At 40.8% G+C, this 16,360-nt stretch overlaps 1 protein-coding gene across 7 annotated transcripts in view; it reads left to right on the top strand.

Moving 5' to 3' along the window:
• LOC104588950 (metal ion-binding protein) overlaps positions 1-16,360 on the top strand; it is a 123,089-nt gene that overhangs the window by 29,590 nt on the left and 77,139 nt on the right. For all 7 annotated transcript variants that reach the window (XR_016085617.1, XR_016085618.1, XR_016085619.1 and 4 more), the window contains exons 4-6: positions 14,094-14,164; positions 14,284-14,383; positions 14,521-14,619. Coding sequence is in view for 4 of the 7 variants with exons in the window: in XM_010247096.3 (XP_010245398.1) it covers positions 14,094-14,164; positions 14,284-14,383; positions 14,521-14,619 (270 nt within the window). In the remaining 3 variants the exon portion in view is untranslated. The remainder of the gene's footprint in view (positions 1-14,093; positions 14,165-14,283; positions 14,384-14,520; positions 14,620-16,360) is intronic.

The following is a 16,360-nucleotide window of genomic DNA, read 5'->3' as shown; positions in this document are numbered from 1 at the left end:
AAGTTGCATAGTTTAAATTCCATGACATCCCCCAACTTATCCCCAAGATCCTCCTTGGCAACTTATCTAAATTCTGGTACAACAAAACCCAACCTGCTTCCACTCCCCTTCCACAATCTGAAAACAAATTGAAATTGTGAACACTCCCTTCTTTTCTCCAATCTTCCTGAGGGTCCTTGGATCTCAAATTACCACTAAACCACCCAAGAGACCCACTCCCCGCAGTTGGTTCCCTAGATTTCATTCTTCATTCTAAAATCAAATGCCTTCAGCTTCATTTCTTGCAGTACATCTGGGACATGTTATCTCAGAACACTTCTTACTAATGACCTTTCTTCTCTCAGACCTCTCAGATTCCAGGATATCAGTTTCATATTTCTGACGGTGCCTTCCAATCCCATCCTTGGTGATGACCGTCCTTTAATGTTTGTTAGATAAGCCTTCTTCCTACCCTTCTCCTTCCTCCCATACCTCTCCCCCTTCTTCGTAGGCTTTCTTTATATTGTATTCTTCCCTTTTGCTCCCCTCAAATTGTTCTATAGCCTTCCTCACTACCCTTTCCCCTCCCAGAAAAAATAACCCATGTGATTTATTGACCTCTACCTGCTTCCTCACCAGCCTGCCAATCCCCACCCACCTCTCTGTGAAGGATTTCCTTATTTCTTTTCCATCTTCAGCCCCTTCTGGCTTTTTTCTCCTCCCCTAGATCCCTTGCTGCCGTGCTTCAACTCTTCTTTCTCCTCAGATCTTTTCCTCCTATTCTATACTTTGTTAGTTCCTCCCCTGATATTTTCCTCTTCAAACAAACTCCCCTCGCCTTCAGTTCTCTAATGTCTTTCCCCTCATTATCTCCTTCATTGTCCGTATATCCCACTCCCAAAGAAGAATAAAGGGAAGATGGAGAAGACAGATAGGAAGAGACAGAAATGTCAATCTTACCTCACCGTTTTGTCTAGCAATGGAACCCAGAGGACTCACACCAGCTGACTCTTTAGGATTCCCAAACTCTCTTTTTTTTGATCAATAGCACATTTCATTAATTAATCATAAAAATAATTACAAAGGGGAAGACGGGAGATGCTGAAAGATTAAGAGATCGAACCAAAGGCTCGTGGATCCCTTTGTCATTACAAGATGAGATCTACAGGGGCTCAAAGCAAGCGAACTCAGGGGGCACCCTCTCAGGTATAGAAGTTGCACTAAAGGCTAGTGGCGCTCGACCTCTATTGGCTACCTATGATCAAGGCTGTTCTTTGATGATTTTATACTGCCCAGAAGAAATATTGAAGAAAGTTCAAGCTTGCAGCACCAAAGAACACAAAAGCAGGGTGAAAATTGGTTCAGGAGAAGGAAGGGCAACAAGAGAGTTTTTCAGGGCCTAGTAGACCAAATTTTAAAAAGAGTGGACTAATAGGAAGAAGATATTCAAATGCGGCCAGAGCAAAAAGTAGAAATCACTGATTGCAGTTTTAGATGAATTCCTTGTGAAGAGAAAGAAGAAGAAGATGAAGAGTTTCAGCAGTAGAGAGAAGAGAGGAGAAGAAAAGGAGTGGGATGTCAACCAGAATTGAATTAGTTTTGGTCGCCAACCTCTCTTTGTTTTATATACTCAAATTAAAAGAATAAGAGATTACAAGAATGCCCATAGTAAGGTGGCTACTTAAGTAGCTGAACAGTCACAACTTAAAAAAACATAAACTAATGGGCCTAAAGCCCAATAACTTCCTAATTTAACAACTTAAAAAATAAAAGATAAATAACTAGGCCCAATAACTAGAAATCAGCCCAACTCAACACTCCCCCTCAAGTTGGGAGTAAATGTCACACATTCCCAACTTTCGTAGGTCATGCTCCAGCTTGTTCCTTGAACACCTTTTGTGAGAACATCAGCAATCTGCAAATCAGAAGCAATGTATGGGAGACTAACTTCCCCAGAAGTCACCCTTTCTCTAATGAAATGTCTATCCACTTCAATGTGCTTTGTCCGGTCATGGTGAACTGGGTTATGGGCAATGTTAATTGCTACCTGGTTATCACAATACAATACAACATCATAGGTTCTTCTGTCTTTACACCAATCTCTCCTAACAAGGAATGGATCCAGAGAAGTTCTGAAACTCTATGTGCCATGGCCCTGTATTTAGCTTCTGCACTTGATCTTGCCACCACTGTTTGTTTCTTAATTTTCCATGAGACTAGGTTACCCCCAACAAGGGTGCATACTCCTGAAGTAGATCTCCTGTCATCAAGGCATCCTGCCCAATCAGCATCTGTATAAGCCTCTAGCTTCAACTGTCCATGATCAGCAAATAGTATGCCTCTGCTTGGGTGTCCCTTTAGATAAGCAAGAATCTTGTCAACAGCCTCCCAATGCTAGACTCGTGGGGCATGCATGTATTGACTCACCACACTCACTGCATAGGAGATGTCTGGTCTTGTCATACACAAATACAACAGCCGCCCCACAAGTCTCTGATATTTCCCAATGTCCTTTACCAGCTCACCTTCTGATGCATTAATTCTATGTTTCTGATCAATAGGAGTACTAACTGCCTTTGTTCCAAGCTTCCCTGTTTCTTGTAGAAGATCTAGAACATACTTCCTTTGAAAAATAAAGATTCCATGTTTTGATCTTGCAACTTCAATGCCCAAGAAGTACCTAAGCTCTCCAAGATCCTTAATTTCAAATTCCCTGTGTAGATTCTTCTTCAAACTGTCAATTTCACTTAGATCATTTCCTGTGACAACAATATCATCCACATAAACAATTAGGACTAACACCAAGGATCCCTTTCGCTTCACAAACAAGGTATGGTTAGGTTGAGTCTGAGTGTAGCCAAAACAACCAAGGCCTTCCTGAACTTGTCAAACCATGCTCTGGGAGACTGCTTTAAACCATAAAGTGACCTCTTAAGTCTGCATACCTTCCCCTTTTCAGCATCACTGTAGAAACCAGCAGGAAGATCCATATACACTTCCTCTTGCAGATCTCCATTTAGAAAAGCATTTTTCACATCAAGTTGAAACAGAGGCCAAGAGTATGTGGTAGCAAGAGAAAGAAGTATCCGAACAGGAGTCATCTTTGTAACTGGTGTAGAGGTCTCTAAGTAATCAATGCCATAGGTCTGTGTGTACCCTTTTGCAACAAGTCTGACCTTATACCTTTCTATACTTCCATCTGCCTTATATTTGACTGTGTAAACCCATCTGCATCCAACAGTCTCCTTGCACTCTGGTAGATCCACAATCTCCCATGTCTGATTCTTAATTAAGGCTTCCATCTCTTCCTGCATAGTTGTCTTCCACTCAGGTTTGGAAAGAGCCTCACTAACACCCTTGGTTCTAGACACAGAGTCAAGAGAGGAAAGGAAAGCATGGTAGGAAGGAGAAAGTCCACTATAGGATAGATACTGTGAAATACAATGAGTAGTACACTTTCTCTTCCCTTTTCTAAGAGCAATAGGAAGGTCCAGGTTATCTGTAATGGGATTAGTAGAATCAACGGGAACCGAAACAGTAGAGGGATCAAGAGGAATACCTGAATCCGTGTTAGTAGAATCTGGAGTCTCCAAGGAACCGACAAGAAGTGATGTGAGTTGTTCTTTTGCAGTGGAATCAACCTCCCTGTGAAGTCTCTGTCGTGAGTAAATGAGACAGGACGCAAAGGAGGTTGTAAGGTAGGTGACATAGGAGGATCAGACATAGGAGTGGACACAGGAATTGGAATTGGAATAGGAATAGACTATTCACTCACTACCCCAAAACACTCCCTTGAGAAGGATTCTTTGAGAAGAAGGATGTGGACTCAAAAAAGGTGACATCCATAGTAACATACCGACTTCTAGAAACTGGATCATAGCAGTAGTACCCTTTCTGATTTTCTACATATCCAAGGAAGACACACTTCTTTGCCTTCGGATCAAGTTTCAAGCGGTGAGGACCAAAAATATGTGCAAAGCAAACACACCCAAACACCCTGAGAGGAATATGGAACATCTCCCCCTCAAGAAAAAGGAGACTGAATGGTGTGCTGAATCCAAGTATACGGGAGGGCACCCTATTAATCAAAAAGACTTTTGTGAGAACTACATCACCCCAAAACTAAACTGGAATAGTAGCTGTGATCATCATGCTTCTTGCAATCTCAACAATGTGTCTGTTCTTCCTCTATGCAACACCATTCTGCTGTGGATTATAGGAACAACTTCTCTGATAGACATCACCATATTCTAACCGAAACGAAGCAAGGTGATTTTCAAAATATTCCCTGGCATTGTCTGATCTGAACACCTTAATTTGTATCCCAAATTGTGTTAGCACCGTTTGATGAAATTGCCAAACCAAGGATGGTACCTCATCTCTAGATCTCATTAAGTAAATCCAAGAATATCGAGAAAAATCATCAACAATTAAGAGAAAATATCGATAGCCACCCATAGAAAGAACATGATATGGTCCCCACACATTAGAATGAATAATATCAAAAGGAGATGAACATCTTTTATTACTAGCTTTAAAGGAATGTCTACAATGTCTACAATGTTTTCCAAGTTGACAACCTTCACACTCATAGACCCCGACTCACTATCCCTGCTGACATGATGACCCTGATGATGAGGAAACACATCCAAGAGGTAGATTCCATTCACTTCATGACCACTCCCAATCGTCCTCTTTGAATCCAGATCCTGCAAGACACAATGACCAGGAGAAAAAATTATTGAGCAATTCAGGTTCTTAGTCAAACTACTAACAGATAGCAGGTTAGTACTTAATCTAGGAACATGAATGACAGAGGGAAGGGAAATGGAATCATTAATCTTGACAGACCCCTTCCCAGTAATGGGAATATGAGATCCATCAGCTATGGAGACTCTGTCTTTGCCAGAACAGAGCTGGTAAGAAGAAAAAATAGTGGAACTTTGGGTCATGTGCTATGAGGCTCCAGAACCTATAATCCAAGGAGGTCCCTCCTTACCTGTAGTAGAAACATAATTTGCAGTGGCATGTGAACTACCTATGTGAGCAAAGGAAGTAGAGTGTGCTCCATTAGAACCACCTGTACCTAGTTGTCCACCTGTTACTGAATTAGGACTGATTGTATCCCGCCGATTCAGGAATTGCCCATATCTCTCAAGTTCGGCCCTCACTGCAATAGCTGCAATAGACTCCAGAGTAGCTGTAGTAGGAGGGGCCAGTATGTCACCAGTGACTGCCATGTGAGCATTTCCCTTCTTGTTTTTGAGTCTATTCGGCACAAGATGAGGATGAAGGTTCTAGCAAGTATCTCTTGTGTGTTTAGGCTTCTTACAATAGTCACAAATCAAATCCTTTTTGTCTTCCTTCTTGATTTCATTGCCACCCCGGTCTCCACCTTGTTTAGGTTTCACAGTGCTAACCATAGCTGATTGATCAAAACCAGAATTTTTCATCATCACATTTCTTCTGCTCTCTTCCCCTGATACAAAGGCATATGCCTGGGAGAGAGTAACACTGTCCCTGGAAATAATATGTTGTCTTGCAATATCATACTTGGGATTAAGGCCAACAAGAAATTCAAAAACTCTATACTTCTCTAGGATCTTCTGGTAGACAACTAAATCCTTAGTGGTTTCCCAAACCACCGTCTCCAGATGGTCAATCTCCTGCCACAGGATTTTAAAGGTTGAAAAGTAAACAACAATAGGTCTATCTCCCTGCCTTGTAGCAATAATCTGATTCCTCAACTAATAGGTCCTAGCAACATTCTCACTCTGAGTAGATTTCTGCAACCCCATCCCATATTTCCTTAGTTGTATTTGCCCACAAAAAAATCTTACTTATATGGGGCAGCATTGAATTACACAGCCAAGTCATCACCATATAGTTTTCCTGTACCCACCGGGCGCTGTTAGTTTCGGGTTTCACTTCCTCACTAGTGATATACCCTAACTTCCCGCAAACACCAATGGCCATCTTTGCAGATTGTGACCATTCTATGTAATTTGAATCATCCAACTTAACTGTAGTAATGGTCCCAGCCCTGAAAAGGTCTCCGATACCTCCACCCACTGGTCCCATTTCACTCCCGGGTTTGTTTTCAACTCCGTTACCCTCCATAATTCTCAAAAAGGGGTTAGAAGGTTACTGTAAGATGAAAAAATATCAAATAAATCACTTCTGGTTCCACCAACACCCTTCTGGTGCCATAGATGATCTTTCCACAAAAGATTCCTTTTCTGCGGAACGGGAGAAAAGAGAAAAGAGGCAGCTGCTCTCTCTCCAGAGGTCTCCAAAACCAGCAGGACTTGAACTGCCCCCTTCAGAAAACTTCAAGGAACCCTAAAAACTTAGGGCGCCACTTCCTAGGTCAAAATTGAAGAGTCCAACAGAAACATGACTCTCCCCCTTTTTCCAGTTTTTCCTGAATTTGATGGGAAACCCTAAACCAGCTACAGGGAAAATCAGATCCACCAAAAAATCCAAAAACTGGGCTTACGTGAGATCTTTGATTAGCCCCACAAATCACCATGCAATCGGTCGATCTAGGCCTGCTCTGATATCAAGTAGAAACCACTTATTGCAGTTTTAGATGAATTCCTTGTGAAGAGAAAGAAGAAGATGAAGAGTTTTAGCAGTAGAGAGAAGAGAGGAGAAGAAAAGGAGTGGGATGTCAACCAGAATTGAATTAGTTCTGGCCACCAACCCCTCTTTGTATTATATACTCAAATTAAAAGAATAAGAGATTACAAGAATGCCCTTAGTAGGGCGGCTACTTAAGTAGCTGAACAGTCACAACTTAAATAAACATAAACTAATGGGCCTAAAGCCCAATAACTTAAAAATAAAAGATAAATAACTGGGCCCAATAACTAGAAATTGGCCCAACTCAACACAAAAAAAAAGGAGAAGAGTGGACTTGGGTGATATCTAAGTATGACGAAAATGGTAGGAAGAGGATCGTAGGTGGAAAAGGAAATACTTCCTACAACTACGCATACTTTTTTGTGAGAGAGAAGTGGCGATCGGGAGAACAGAAGAAGAAAAACAAGGAGGAGAAGCTTCAAAGATTGGGGACAGGAATAGAGAGAGAGAAAGATCAGAGCAGATTCAAAAGGACCAAAAAGTCAAGGAATTAACACAAAATGGGAAGGTGAATATCAATAAATTGGTGGAGAGGGAGGTTGAGATAGGAAAGTATCTCGATTAGGTTTTTTGGGGAGGGGAAGGCTTCATGAGAATAGCATTTGAGAAGTTTGAAAAAAAGAAAATAGAAGAGAAAAAGAAAAAGAAAAAGAAAAAGAAAAAGGAAGAATATTTAGAAAAAATCAAGGGGTGGGACGAGGAAGGGGGGAGAAGAGGAGGGACTAGACGAGATTGAGTGATCTTTGGGGTTGGTGGGAAGACAGGGAGATGGGAAGGAAGATGTGGTTCCTTTGCTGGATTGCGAGGGGTATGAGAGAAGGAAGGAGGGAGGAGTGGGAAATCTGATCAAGTTTCCAAAGTGTATTTCATTGAAAATTTCTGGAATTTCCTGATTTATAGCCTTGTAATGCAGAATCCTTTTCATTTTAAAGCTTTGAGAATGTATTTGGTTTGTCATCTAGACAACCAACGGTTTCAGGATGTAATCTTTTTCTTTTAATGAAATTTTTTCTTGATTCTTTATAAAAAAGATCCATTTGTCTTCGGCTTTGGATCAACAGTTACATGTGTTGAATTATTGGGCCAATGTTCTCTTATTGAGCCGACTTTATTTATTTTTATTTACATAATTCGGTTAGGAAGTTATTGGGCCTTAGGCCCATTAGTTTATGTTAAGTTAAGTGGTTCTTTTTAGCTTCTTACAAGTAGCCGACCTACTAAGGGCATACTTGTACTTGTACATTCTTTTATGAGTGTATAATTTAAAAGGAGGGGGCGACCAGATCTAATTCTTTTGGCTTCCTCTCATTCTCTTCTATTTCTTCTTCTTTTCTTTTCTAGTAGAAACTTTTCTCTTCTTTCTTCTTTTCATAAAGTTTATATCAAAACAGCTATCAAAGCTTTTCTACATGGTATCACATCAGTGTTAGAGACTTCTTGAGATGTTCCATCATGCAGCCCTAGATTGGTCGACTGCATGGTGAGGTGAAGGACTGATTGAAGACCTCAGGTAAGCCCAACTTTTGGATTTTTTTTGTGTTTTTGCAATTCCTTGTAACTGGTCTAGGGTTTTCTACAAAATCAGGAAAAACTGGAGAAAGGGGAAAGAGTCCTGTTTTAATAGGACTCTTCATTTTTGACCTAGGAAGTGGCACCCTATTTTTCTAGGTTTTCTTGAATTTTTTTGAAGGGGGCAGTCCAAGTCTCACCTTGTTTGGAGGCCTCTAGAGGGAGCGACAACCTCTTCTCTCTCTTTTCCTGCTCTCATGGCAAAAAGTAATCTTTGGAGGGAGAAGCTTCTAGGGTACCAGAAGGGTGTTTGAGGTGTCTGAAGGAGATAAATACCTATTTTTTCATCTCAAAGTGATTTCCTAACCCTTTTTTGAGAATTATGGAGGGCTACGGAGTTGAAAACAAACTTGGAGGTGAGATGGGACAAGGGGAGGAGATGCTGGAGACTTTTTCGGGACCGGGACAATCACTATAGTTTAGTTAGATGGTACAAACTACTTAGAGTGGTCATAATCTGCAAAGATGGCCATTGGTGCCCGTGGGAAATTGGGCTATGTCACAGGTGAGGAAGAGAAACCAGAAACTAACTACTCCCAATGGGTACAGGAGAACTATATGGTAATGACTTGGTTGTGCAATTCTATGTTGCCCCATATAAGTAAAAACTTTTTATGGGCTAACACAACTAAGGAAATTTGGGATGGAGTTGCAAAAACCTATTCACAGAATGAGAATGTTGCTAGAGCCTACCAGTTGAGGAACTAGGTAATTGCTACCAGACAGGGAGATTAGTCTGTTGCTGTTTATTTTTGAGCTCTCAAAACCTTATGGCAGGAGATAGATCATTTGGAGACTATAGTTTGGGAAAGTAGCAAGGATGCAACAACTTATTAGAAACTGTTAGAGAAGAATAGGGTTTTTGAGTTTCTAGTTGGACTTAACCCTGAGTATGACATTGCACGACAGCATATTCTTTCCAGAGATAGTGTAACTCTTTCTCAGGCATATGCCTTTGTGTCAGGAGAGGAGAGTAAGAGGAATGTGATGATGAGGAACCCAGGCCTTGAGCAATCTGCTATGGCTAGCATAGTGAAACCGAAGCAGAGTGGAGACAGAGGTGGAAATGAACTCAGGAACAAAGATAAGAAGGATCTGATCTGTGACTATTGTAAGAAGCCTAAACATACTAGGGATACCTGCTGGAAGCTTCACCCTCACCTTGTGCTGAGCCGACTTAGAAACAAGAAGGGAAATGTGAATATGGCTATAACTGGTGACTTATCAGGACCACCTACTTCAACTTCCCTAGAGTTTGTTGTAGCAGCTGCAGTGAGGGCCGAACTAGAGAGATATGGTCAGTTACTAAATCAGAGAGATACAGTCAGCCCTAACCCATTATTGGGTGGGCAGCAAGGTATAGGTGGATCAGGAGGTGACCATTCTATTTCTTTTGTACAGGTAGTTCACATGCCACTGCAAACTATGTTTCCATTACAAGTAAGGAGGGACCCCCTTGGATTATAGATTCAGGAGCCTCAGAGCATATGACCAACATTTCCACCATTTTCTCCTCATACCACCTCTGCTCTGGCAGAGATAGATTTTCTACAGCTGATGGATCACATGTTCCCGTTGCTGGGAAAGGGTCTGTCAAGATAATCGATACTATTTTCCTACCCTTTCTCCTCCATGTTCCTAGACTGGGTACTAACCTTTTATTTGTTAGTAGTTTGACAAAGAATTTGAATTGTTCAACAATTTTCTCTCCTTGTCATTGTGTTTTGCAGGATCTAGAATCAAAGAGGACGATTGGGAGTGGTCGTGAGGTGAATGGAATCTACCTTCTTGATGCGCTTCCTAGTTATCAGAGTCATCATGTCAGTAGGGGTATTGAGTCAGAGTTAGTGGGTCAGATTATGCTTTGGCATAATCGGTTAGGGCATTTGTCTTTACTTCTTTGCATTTCTTGTTTCTGAGGTTGTTTGAGTCTGTTAATTTGTCCAATTTAGAGTGTGAAGGTTGTCAACTTGGAAAGCATTGTAGACATTCCTTTAAAGCTAGTAATAAAATATGTTCTTCTGCTTTTGATATTGTTCATACTGATGTGTGGGGGCCATATCATATTCCCTCTATGGGTGGCTACCGGTATTTCCTTCTATTGGTGAATGATTATTCTTGATATTCTTGGCTATATTTGATGAGTTCCCGTGATGAGGTGCCATCTTTGGTTCGACAGTTTCATTAGATGGTGCTAATGCAGTTTGGGGTACGAGTGAAAGTGTTTAAATCAGACAATGCCAAGGAATATTTTGAAAAAAACCTAGCATTATACCTATTAGAGCATGACCTACGCAAGTTGGGAATGTGTGACATTTATTCCCAACTTGAGGGGGAGTGTTGAGTAATTGGGCCGATGTTCTCTTATTGTGCTAACTTTATTTATTTTTGTAAATAAACCCTAGTAGATTCTAGGTCGAAGTAGAGAAGAACGAAGAAAAGAGAAAGAAGAAGAAGAAGAAGAAGAGTTCGACCAGACTAGAAGAGAGAATGTGAAGAATTACTCTCCTAGCCGACCCACTTGACATTTATTCTTAAAACTTAGAGTTACAAGAAAGACTATTTTGTCCCTCATAGAAGATGGGGCACATAACTTAAACTCAGATACAATAGACCTTTCACTTTCAGGAAGATAAACCAGAATGACCAAAATACCCCTGACTTGAGCATTCTAACACTCCCCCTCAAGCTGGAGAGTATATATCATATAGTCCTAGCTTGTTACAAATGTAATATATTCTTCCCCGAGACAATCCCTTTGTGAAGAGATATGCCCACTGATTTCCTGAGCTTACATGAGATGTAGTTATTACCCCACTTATCACTTTCTCTCTCACAAAGTGACAATCCACCTCAATATGTTTAGTTCTTTCATGGAAGACGGGATTGGATGAGATGTGAACAGCAGCTTGGTTATCACAGTATAGTTTCATGGGTCTGTCAATTGAGAATCCCATCTCCTATAATAAGTTCTTCAGCCATACTAGGTCACATGTGGTATGGGCCATAGCCCTGTACTCTGCTTCTGCACTACTTCTTGCTACCACTGTTTGCTTCTTGCTCTTCCAAGTTACAAGATTTCCACCCAAGAAGGTACAATACCCTGTGGTTGATCTCCTGTCTGATATAGAGCCAGCCCAATCAGCATCTGTATACCCTACTATGTCAAGAGTTCCTCCATTTTGGTATAACAAACCACGACCTGGAGCACCCTTTAGGTACCTAACAATTCTCAGAACAGCTTCCCAGTGAGGAACCCAGGGATGTTGCATAAACTGACTCACCACACTCACAACAAATGATATATCTGGTTGGGTAATGATCAGGTAGTTCAACTTTCCCACCAACCTTCTGTATCTTCCAGGATCATCAAACTCTTCACCTGCATCCATACTTAACTTGGCATTGAGTTCCAAGGAGTCTCTGATGGTTTAGCACCTAACAACTTTGTTTCTTCAAGTAAATCAAGAACATATTTTCTCTGACATAGGTTGATCCCCTGCTTTGACCTCGCAACCTCTATTCCTAGGAAGTACTTCAGCTTCCCCAGATCTTTCGTATTGAAATGGTCCTGTAAGAATTTTTTCAGCCTGTCAATTCCATTGCTGTCACTTCCAGTTATGACAATATCATCCACATACACGACTAGCAAGATTTTCCCATCCTTTGAGTTATAGTTGAACACAGAATGGTCAACCTGACACTGTTTCATCCCAAAGGCCTTCACCACTTCACTGAACCTGCCAAACCATGCACGTGGAGATTGTTTCAGTCCATAGATTGCCTTTTTGAGCCTACACACTTTACCAGCCTCCCCCTGAGCAACAAACCCTAGTGGTTGCTCCATATACACCTCCTCAACAAGATCGCCATGTAGGAAGGCATTTTTTATGTCAAGTTGTACGAGAGGCCAATCATACATAGTAGCTAATGAAATCAACACCCGAATTGAACCAGTTTTATCCACAGGAGAGAATGTCTCCATATAGTCCACACCATATAACTGAGAATAGCCCTTGGCCACTAACCTTGCCTTCAATCGTTCCACACTGCCATTAGGAAGATACTTCACTGTATAGACCCATTTACACCCAACAGTGTGCTTACCAGGAGGAAGAGTGGTGAGTTCCCATGTGTGACTATGTTGTAGAGCAGAAAGTTCTTCCATGGCTTGCCGCCACCCTGGGGAGGTAAGGGCTTCCTATAGAGTCTTGGGAATGGGAACAGATGAGAGTAATGATATAAACTTGCAATGAGAAGCAGAAAGGTGAGCAGTGGAAACATAGTCTGAAATGGGATGAGAAGTACAAGTACGTTTACCTTTCCGCAAAGCAATAGGGAGATCAAGATTTGAGGGAGAAGGAGCAGTAGCAGGATCTGTCGACAGGTGCTAAAGTGGAGGAGGGGCCGAAGCACTTCTGCGGGTATACACTTGAGTAATTGGCGGCCTCTCTGTAGTAACAGGCATATGATGTGCATTTGCAGTAGGAATGGAAGCTACGGGAAGAGTGTCCACAACCGGTACAGGAAGAGGAACCACATAGGGAGAAGAAGAGACCCCGACATCTGAGAAAAATGGAACTGATTCAAAGAAGGTGACATCAGAGCACACAAACAATTTATGAACATTTGGGTTATAACACTTATACCCTTTCTGAGTCCTCGAGTAGCCAAGAAAAATACACTTCGTAGCTTGAGCATCTAGCTTGTCTACTCCAGGCCCCAAGTGTTGAACAAAACAAACACAACCAAAGACTCTTGGGGTGAGAGGAAATGGAGACAAAGTGGGAAACAACACGGAGAAAGGGGATTGACTCCCAAGGATTGACATGGGCATCTGATTTATCAGAAAACAGGATGTAAGAACAACATCACTCCAAAAATGCTTTGGGACATGCATATTGATCATCAAGGACCGAGCAGTTTCAAGAAGATGTCTATTTTTCCGTTCAGCTACACCGTTCTGTTGCGGGGGGTGTAGGCACAAGAAGTTTGATGAATTATTCCATGATGTTCTAGGTATTGCTGAAATGGTGAGGAGATGTATTCTTTGGCATTATCGGAGCGAAGTATTTTCATATGAACACCAAATTGAGTGCGTATTTCAGCATGAAATTTCTGAAAAATAGAGAACAATTCACTACGGTCTTTCATAAAATAGATCCATGTCATCCTTGAAAAGTCATCAACAAAGATTACAAAATACTTAAACCCATTGTATGACACCACTTTAACTGGACCCCATACATCAGAATGAACTAAAGCAAAAGGACTTGAGACACGACTATCAACTCTTGGACTAAATGAGACTCTATGATGTTTACCCAATTGACATGACTCACAATCTAACGATGAGAGATGACTCAATATCTTCTTAAAAGGCAATTAAAATTATAAAATCATTTTCTTTTTGCGTAAGGATTAAGAATCTAAGACCCCAACTTGGACTTGTTTGGGCTTGCTTTGAGGAGCTTGGCCGGGGGTCTAGGGGGGAGCCCCAAGCCCATCCGTTAGGTTTAAAAAAATGAACAACCCAGCCATTAGGTTCAAAAAAGAACAATAAGTGCAAAAAATAGAAGAGGTGCATGCCTGGGCTTAAATGCAAGGCTCACTAGGCACATGCCCAGGCACACCATGCAAACACCTTTTGAAAGTGTTGTGCCTGGGACCTAGGTGAGGCACATAAAATGCGCCTTGTCTGAGTGCTTAGGTGCACCTTTTAAATCATTGCCTTGAATGACAACATACAAGTGCGGGAGATATTCCCGATGTACAACTGCAATTGCTGTGAGATTGTGAGGAGCGCTATGTGAGGTGCAAATTTGGATTTATTCATAACTGTCTTTTACTCTGCATCTTAATTTGGTCTAATTTATAAGTGATTTTGTATGGACAATTAGGGAATCAACAGGGCTAGAGTTGAACAAATGGAAGCTCGCTTGAAGGATGATATACTGGTAGAAGCTGCAAGGTACTTTTTTTTAACATCCCCTTAATCTTAATGACCATAATGGTTGTTAGGACCTGTTTGTAACATAGGTTGCTCTTTCTGTGTATAATATTGTATTTTTGTTGCATTTGACTTAGCAGATATGGAAATAAGATCCTTGTAACTGATGAACTACCAGATGGTCAGATGGTGGACCAATGGGAATTGGTGACACATGATTCTGTGAAGACTCCTCTAGAGGTGATTGTAGCTTTTTCTTTTTTCTTTTCCTTTTACTTTGGCATCTATTGTAGCTTTCTTATATACAAATCAAAGTATCTGAGCTCCCATTCCACATTTCTTTGTATTTATTTATCTTAGATGTTGCTTTTGATTAGGTGTATGAGGAACTACAAATGGAGGGATACCTTGTTGACTATGAACGTGTTCCTATAACTGACGAAAAATCGCCCAAGGAGCAGGATTTTGATATTCTAGTGAGTCATTATTATCAGCACTTGGTTTAGATCTTAGCATTCATCACAAATATGCCACAAGAATGCATCAGCTAATAACTCACTTTGTTTGCCAAATATATCAACATGGAAATCATGAGGAATCCCCATGTGCGCTTAGTTTACTTTTCCAAATTATGTTTGAAGTTTGAACTTTCAACCAGTTTTCTTTGCTCTTGGTATATCTTTATGTATGTCACAAATACTCCAGCTTAGATCTTCAGAGGTAGACAAATATGGCTATGAAAAATTATATGTTGTATATCCAAGACTTTATATGTTAGGCTCTAAGGATGTAACATGCATTGTGTTCTTTGAAGTAAGAAATGGACTGGTCTTTGGTGTCCCACATTTGGAAGGTTACTTTTGGATAGGAAAATGGAGGAATGGCTTATCTTTTTTCAAAGTAGAGCAATGCAAAATTTCATGTGCCCCACATGGAAAATCAACATATTTATGAGAACATCAAGAAGAAAGAAAAGAAAATTCAGAAAATATAGGTGCTGAGCCCCAATTTTGTCTAGGAATGTGTTAATGATGACGATAAAGATGAAGAATGTGTTGATTGGGTAGAATTTTAGGCTCTTCCTTGCTTATCGATTCAGGTTTTGAAGTCTTTGAGGGTTCAAGGTAGTATAAACCAACATGTTGTTGATTGGACCCTAACAACATGAAAATAATGAAAAGAAACTAGTATATAAACCTTCAAACTAAGTTAAGCAAGGCAGTGATTTAAGAGGCGTGCCTAGGTGCACAGGTAAGGTGCATTTTAAGGTATGTGCCTAACCTAGACCAGGTGCTAAGGCTGATTCCATAGGTGGAATTTGTCCTTCCTCCTGCTCTCTTCACTATGAACTAGAGAATAGGCCTGAGATGGAGTAACAGTCTCTTGTAAGTAACTGTTGTCTCACAATATCATAATTTGAATTCAGACTAGCAAGAAATTCAAATACCCTATTTGTCTCCACCAACTTCCTAGTTCCTATTTGTTGTTGCATTCTTTTGGCTTTCCCACTCAATCGTCTCCAAGTGATCGATTTCATGCCATAAAGACCTCAATGTAGAGAAGTATAGGTTTCTTCCCCTGTTTAAGATTGTTTACTTCACTCTGCAACTCATAAGCCCTAGCAATGTTAAGAGGTTGAGAGTATGTGTCCATATTCGCTCATATTTCCTTAGCTATTTTTACCCACAAATAATTTTTGCTAATATGAGGTTGCATGGAATTACATAACCAAGTCTTGACGAAATAGTTTTCATGAACCCATTTGGCATGAATTGGGTCCTTCTTGGCTGGTTTTTTTGTATCTCCAGTCACATACCCTAGCTTTACTCTACCTAGAATGGCATCATGGTTGATTGTTCTAGTTGTAAATCTAGGGTTTTTAGAAGAAGAGAAGAGAAGAAAGGAAGAATGTGTTGAAGAGGTTTGTGTGTTCTACAGTTCACACCCTCAAAGATTCTCTTTATATTTCGAAAGAAAAAATTACAAGAAAGCCATACTTGGGTGCCCAAATACAAAAAGATGAGGAAAAGACTAAAACACCCTTGCCAAAACATTCTCAACACTCCCCGTTGAGCACATATGTCAATCATGCCCAGTTCAGCTAGTTGGTTAAAATCGAGGACAAGGTTATCCCCATCCCCATCCCTGCCAGCGAGGACAAGGTTATCCCCATCCTCATCCCCACGGGGAACTCTACTCCCCGTGATTAGGGGTGAG

The sequence above is a fragment of the Nelumbo nucifera genome, chromosome 4 (assembly GCF_055504915.1).
Source record: "Nelumbo nucifera cultivar China Antique chromosome 4, China Antique-T2T, whole genome shotgun sequence".
Taxonomy (NCBI): Eukaryota; Viridiplantae; Streptophyta; class Magnoliopsida; order Proteales; family Nelumbonaceae; genus Nelumbo; species Nelumbo nucifera.
Note: the sequence above shows the minus strand (reverse complement) of the source record. Positions and strands in the feature narration are given on the sequence as shown.